Below are 6,438 nucleotides of genomic sequence, written 5' to 3' on the forward strand. Positions count from 1 at the left end.
AAAAAAAAAAAAAAAAAGCTTCACTTTTTTCATAAAGCCAAAAAATCAATACATCTTAGCAACTTGGAACTGAAATAGTCCTCCGAAAGTCATACTGTGGACAAACTGCACAGCACGAAGTTGCATGCAGTTGTTCATCGTCAATCCCCAGGCCTACCTTGGAGTAAATTGATTTCTCTGCTATCTCCATCGCTAAATATTCCCATGCTCTGTGCCTTCCTCCCGTCCAGAGCTTTTTCTATCAGATGCAGCAGGCTCTCCAGGGTTACGCTGTGTTCATATACCACAGAAACGACACCAGCCTTCACGCTCTCCACTACCATCTGGAGAATGAAACCAAAGTTGCAGGAGCCGAGACCCACTATTTTAGAATATTTATTAATGAAAGAAATAGAATGGATACAAAATGTGCCGTGATTTCTAAAGAATTTTCAGAGATTATGGAAGAAGATAAGCTTCCTCCTTCATTGGTTTCTATTAAAATTAGTTTATTTCTAATTATAAGAGGAGAAAATTAAGTACACATGTAACTCCACTCAGAGATAAATACTATTAACAATTTAGATTATTCCAGCCTTTTTATCTTTGTGCACAACATGCACAAAGACATATAAATAACTTTTAAAAAGTAATAGTGGCCAAGCACAGTGGCTCACACTTGTAACCCCAGCACTCTGGGAGACTGAGGCTGCTGGATAACTTGAGCTCAGGAGTTCGAGACCAGCCTGGGCAACATGGTGAAACCCCTGTCTCTACAAAAAATAAAAAATTAGGCAGGTGTGGTGGCATGTGCCTGTAGTCCCAGCAATCCTCCTTGCCTTGGCCTCAAAGTGTTGGGATTATAGGTGTGAGCCACCATGCCCGGCCAGCATGATGCATTGTTAAACACTGTGGAAACTATCTATGGCCCACATGGAGATCAAGGCTCTGATCTTGCTTTCATGTGGATCCACTGAGCTCACCGGTTATCAGTGATTAGAGCTGACTCCTAGATGCCCAGAAGAAGTGAGTTCGTATCTTAAAAGGAGCCATTTTGTTACAAATAGAAACTTTTCTAAGTATATGTGCCTATGTGTGCATATTCACATACATACACATATATACATACAAATACACTCACATATATAGATACAAAGATTGTCTTTGTGCTTGCTTTATTTTTATATTATTCAGATTAAAATTAAAATATATAACTTCATTATAGAGAAACCAAACAGGATTTCTGACATTGTTCTTTTGTGAGATGGTGGTTACATAATACTATTTGGGAATTTCAGAGAAGTTTCAAAGTAATTCTTAATCAGCATGCTCCTTTTTTGGATTAAGTGCAACAAATTAAATTCAACAGAAATTTATTGGACATGCACACTGATATGGTTTGGCTCTGTGTCCCCACCCAAATCTCATCTTGAATTGTAATCCCCATAATCCCCGTGTGTCGAGGGAGGGACCTGGTGGGAGGTGACTGGATCATGGGGTCGGTTTCCTGCATGCTGTTCTCGTGACACTGAGTTTTCATGAGATCTGATGGTTTCATAAGTGGCATTTCCCCTGCTCATTGCTCTCTCTCCTGCTGGCATGTGAAGAAGGTCCTTGCTTTCCCCTAGCCTTCTGCCATGACTGTAAGTTTCCTGAGGCCTCCTCGCCATGTCAAACTGTGAGTCAGTTAAACCTCTTTCCTTTATGAATTACCCAGTCTTGGGTATTTCTTTATAGCAGTGAGAATGGACTAATACACACACACACACACACACACACACTCACAAATGTTCAGACACAGAGATCTACATGTAGCATCAATGGGTGAAGCTAAAAGAGTGCTGGAATTTTAGGATTTAGAATTCAGAATTTAGGTTCTAGTGTTTGAAACTTTGACACTTGAGTAAGTTGTCACCTCTCAGTTAAAAGGCCTCAGTTAAAAGTTTGGGCCTTTAATGCTTTTTCAAAATAATTTTGATTTATGATTACCTTTATCGCTTCTGTTTTTTTTGTTTGTTTGTTTTGAGACAGACTTACTCTGTCACCCAGGCTGGAGTGCAGTATCCTGATCACTACAACCTCCACCTCCTGAGTTCAAGCGATTCTCATGCCTCACCCTCCTGAGTAGCTGGGACTACAGGTGCACACCACCATACCCGGCTATTTTTTTTGTACTTTTAGTAGAGATGGGGTTTTGCCATGTTGGCCAGGCTGGTCTTGAACTCCTGACCTCAGGTGATCCACCTACCTTGACCTCCCAAAGTGCTGGGATTACAGGTGTAAGCCACTGCACCTGGCCTTTTATTTTTTTATAGAAACAGAGTCTCACTTTGTTGCCCAGGCTGGAGTGCAGTGTTGTGATCACAGTTTGCTGCAGCCTCCATCTCCTGGGTTCCAGTGATCCTCCCACCTCAGCCTTCTAAGTAGCTGGGACTACAGGTATGTGCCACCACACCTGGCTTGATTTTCCTTTTAGAAGTTGAATCATTTTTCATAAACATGGTGACCAAAAGATTGTCACACACCCTCTAGTCTAGATGAAAAAAAAAAACAACAAAAAAACTATCAGGACAGGACTGGTCTCATAACATACTCTACCTCATACGCAGGAATCCGGGATGATATTAATATGAAGTGTGGCCGGAGAGCATATGAAGAGCTGTCATCATTTTTATGAACTCCATGCCAATATTTCTTTGATAATGAAGGGTAGGAATGGCTTCCAGAAATATTGCTTCTATGGAGAAAAAGGAAATATGAGAAGTTTTCATGTTCTCTTATCTTGAGTTTTGGTAAGTAAGCAGCATATGTCTCTGGGCATCAGCTCTATTCTACAAAACACGTGGCCTCCATGCCTTAGCCTCTCCCTGTGTTTTGTGGGGACAGTAGCAAATGGAGCTCCTGGGTGGGGTGAGGCCAAATCTGTTCTCTGAGCCTCTGCTCCGCCACATGTGGGATGCTGGAACAGTCTCTCAGAACTTACTTAGCTCGTAAATGAATGTAATGACGTATTTGGGAGTTCAAAAAGATATTTAAAAAGAAGTAGCTGAGAGATTGTGAATTTCCTTCTAGGCCTCAGTTGTTCCCGAGTAATATCTTCATTCTCTCCACAGCCACCCTCACCTCCAACAATACCAGCAGCAGGGGCCTCCCTGTGCTTCTTAAAATTCCATATATATATATATATTTGTTTGTTTGTTTGTTTGTTTTTTAAGTGACAGGGTCCTGCTCTGTCACCCAGGCAGGAGTGCAGTTGTGTCCTCACAGTTCACTGCAGCCTCAACTTCCCAGGCTCAAGCAATCCTCCCACCTCAGCCTCCCGAGTAACTGGGACCACAGGTGTGTGCCATCACACCCAGCAGATGGGGTCTCGCTACATTGCCTAGGCTGGTCTCCAACTCCTGAATTCAAGTGATCCTCGCACCTTGGCCTCCCAAAGTGCTGGGATTATAGGCGTGAGCCACCATGCCTGGCCTCTTAAAATTCTTTATGTGCCTTGAACAAGTGAATGCACACATTCACAAATGTTCAGACACACAGAGATCCATATGTAGCGTCAGTGGGTGAAGTTAAAAAAGTGTTGGAATCTTAGAGTTTTAGGTTCTAGTGTTTGACACTTTGACATGTGGGTAAGTCACGTCACCTTCCTAGGCCTCAGTTTCCTCATTTGAAACAGGTGAGTGAGATTATATGATCTCAAGAATCCAAAGTTGGCTGGGCATGGTGGCTCACACTTGTAATCCCAGCACTTTTGGAGGCTGAGACCGGTGGATCACCTGAGGTCAGGAGTTCGAGAACAGCCTGGCCAACATGGTGAAACCCCGTCTGTACTAAAAATACAAAAATTAGCCGGGCCTGGTAGTGCGCGCCTGTAGTCCCAGCTACTCAGGAGCCTGAGGCAGAAGAATCACTTGAACCCAGGAGGCAGAGGTTGCAATAAGCTGAGATCGTGCCACTGCACTCTAGCCTAGGCAACAGAGTGAGATCTTGCCTCAAAAAAAAAAAAAAAAAAAAAAGTTTAAAAAGAAATTCTAAGCAGATGCACAACGGTAATGGTTATGAATGTCAGATAGAATTTAATTTCTGGTAATTTCAGTCTATAGTATGATTTGGTAACTGAATGCAGCTGATGTTTCTCTATTTTGGGTAATAAAAGAATTATATTTGTACATACAAATATAAGTGGAAGTTATATTTGGATACTCTTACTTCATAGAAAACACTTGTGGAAAAAAGTGTTATTTTTGCTCAATAACTTTATACAGAAAATATACTACATCCACAATATAGCTTCAATGCAGAGTTGAGAATATGTCAAGCTGGGCTCAGTGGCACATGCCTGTAATCGCAGCTATTTGGGAGGATAGTGGGAGGAACGCTTGAGCCCACAAGTTTGACACCAGCCTGGGCAATGTGGCAAGACCTCATCTCAAAAAAAAAAAAAAAGAAAAGAATATTTACAATGTAAGTTTTGGATGTTATATGTTTACCTCTTCAGAAGGCATGTTTGACCACTGTTCTAGAAAATTAATTATCTTTACTGATATTTCATAGGATATGAGCCACAGCATTACACAAGATTTCTGCACGATAGCTAAATTTATTCTAGAGTGAATGTTTGGTATTGGGATGGTGTTGAGCCGTCAGTAGATGGAATTTTGCTTACCGCTTGGGCAAGATTTCTAAAGATGTCAAAACAAGCTGTTTCTCCAAAGCTTCATGTGAACCCACTCGCTCCCTTACAGTCTGGGAGAGGCGTGGTTGGCGTCTGGGCTTTAGCACGCTAGAGCAGCAAGTTCCACTAACCCAAGGGGGTCTAACTTTGAATAACTCCTCTGAAAAACAAAAAGCAGCAGGCGGGGCTGATTACTTCATACTTCTCCCAGCCAAGTCCACACAGATAAAGGCATCAAAAATAAAGCTGTACCAGGGCAAGATTCCAAATGACAATAATTACAGCCATTTTCATGTACTCTGTTTGGATTTCTCATCCTCTCAGCACTGTGGCTGTGAGCTACCAGTCATTTCAGGTCAAGAAACACAGCTCAGAGAACAAGCAACCCTTTTCTTGAGGAGACCAGTTAATCAATTGATATGTGTCACATTCATTTGTGCCCTTCCTCTTGCCTTCAAGCAATTTCTTATTTGTCACAATCTCACCGGAGGGTGAGTTAGTGAGAAGAAAGCACGGGAGAACTCAAATCAGTTTTGCTGTTTTCTTTTACACACTGCGTAAAGCATAAGGCCTAGCTGAGGCTGGACACCGTGGCTCACGCCTGGAATCCCAGCACCTTGGGAGGCCAGGGTGGGTGGGTCACTTGAGCCCAGGAATTCGGGACCAGCCTGGCCAACATGGAGAAATCCTGTCTCTACAAAAATAGAAAAAATTAGCAGGGCATGGTGGTGTGCACCTGTGGTCCCAGCTACTTGGGAGGCTGAGGTGGGAGGATCACTTGAGCCTCAGAAGTTGAGGCTGTAGTGAGCCAGAGATCGCACCGCAGCACAGCCTGGGTGACAGAGTGAGACCCTGTCTCAAAAATATATAAATAAATAAATTAAATAAATAAGGGGCGTAACTGAAAGAGGCTTTAAAAAGAGAGGGAAAAGATGTCCTCTTTCTCCTTTTTTAAATGGCATTTTCCCTGCTTCCATTCTCACTTTCATTTCTCCTCCTTTTTTCATCACTCCCAGTTCCTCTGTTTTGAACCTATTTATTTGCTTCTTATCCGTGTTCAAACATCTTTCTGCTTTTTGTTTTTGGTCTTATAAGCCTGAAAGGAGCCAGAACAGCAATGGAGACACTGATATTTAACCTTACATATTTTGTCTGAAATCTTTGTTTTTCTCATCAATTAACTTGAAATATACAATAAAGAAAAAAGCTCTTCTGGAAAATAAAGACAGAGTACTGCGAAAGACAGGGCCGTCCTCCTCTGTGGGAATTTGTATGTGATCCATTTGTTTCTACAATATTTACATAAGATATAAAGGTTTAAAATGCTACTTACTGTTACGTAGTGCAATTTCCTCCCAAATTCTTTTCCTCAAGCACTTTTCTCTTTGTCTCTCCAGTAGTTCCTCATCTTCTGTTTTGGGTTCATTCAGTGTCCCATAAGTAGCAGCAGCCTCCCTAGGTGTCAGCCAGTCTAAGTGGGACACACAGGCAACGTAATGGCGCTTCCAAGCACCATACTCATTATCTGTTGGCGTATAGGGCAGAAACCACCCGAACTTTACGCATTTGGGCATCCATAAGCAATCCTTCAGAAACAAGAGGAAGATGAGTCACAAATTGTTTTCAGACAGTTTTCTAGCAATAATATTTTCAGGTACACAGATACTCTTTCATTACACTGAGATTTCTGGTACAAAAATCTGAGAATTTATATGCAAATACATTTGTTCTACAATGTTTATATAAAATATAAGGTTTCAAAATTTTTTTTTTTTTTTTTTTTT

General features: G+C 41.6%; 1 protein-coding gene across 2 annotated transcripts in view; it reads right to left on the reverse strand.

Moving 5' to 3' along the window:
- Positions 1 to 6,438, reverse strand: part of ECT2L (epithelial cell transforming 2 like) — a 112,317-nt gene that overhangs the window by 61,210 nt on the left and 44,669 nt on the right. For both annotated transcript variants that reach the window (XM_011978411.1, XM_011978412.1), the window contains 4 exons: positions 5,988 to 6,240; positions 4,646 to 4,814; positions 2,578 to 2,716; positions 158 to 323 (listed from right to left, as the gene is read on the reverse strand). In XM_011978411.1, the coding sequence (XP_011833801.1) occupies positions 158 to 323; positions 2,578 to 2,716; positions 4,646 to 4,814; positions 5,988 to 6,240 (727 nt within the window). The remainder of the gene's footprint in view (positions 1 to 157; positions 324 to 2,577; positions 2,717 to 4,645; positions 4,815 to 5,987; positions 6,241 to 6,438) is intronic.

The sequence above is a fragment of the Mandrillus leucophaeus genome, unplaced genomic scaffold (assembly GCF_000951045.1).
Source record: "Mandrillus leucophaeus isolate KB7577 unplaced genomic scaffold, Mleu.le_1.0 Scaffold194, whole genome shotgun sequence".
Classification (NCBI taxonomy): Eukaryota; Metazoa; Chordata; class Mammalia; order Primates; family Cercopithecidae; genus Mandrillus; species Mandrillus leucophaeus.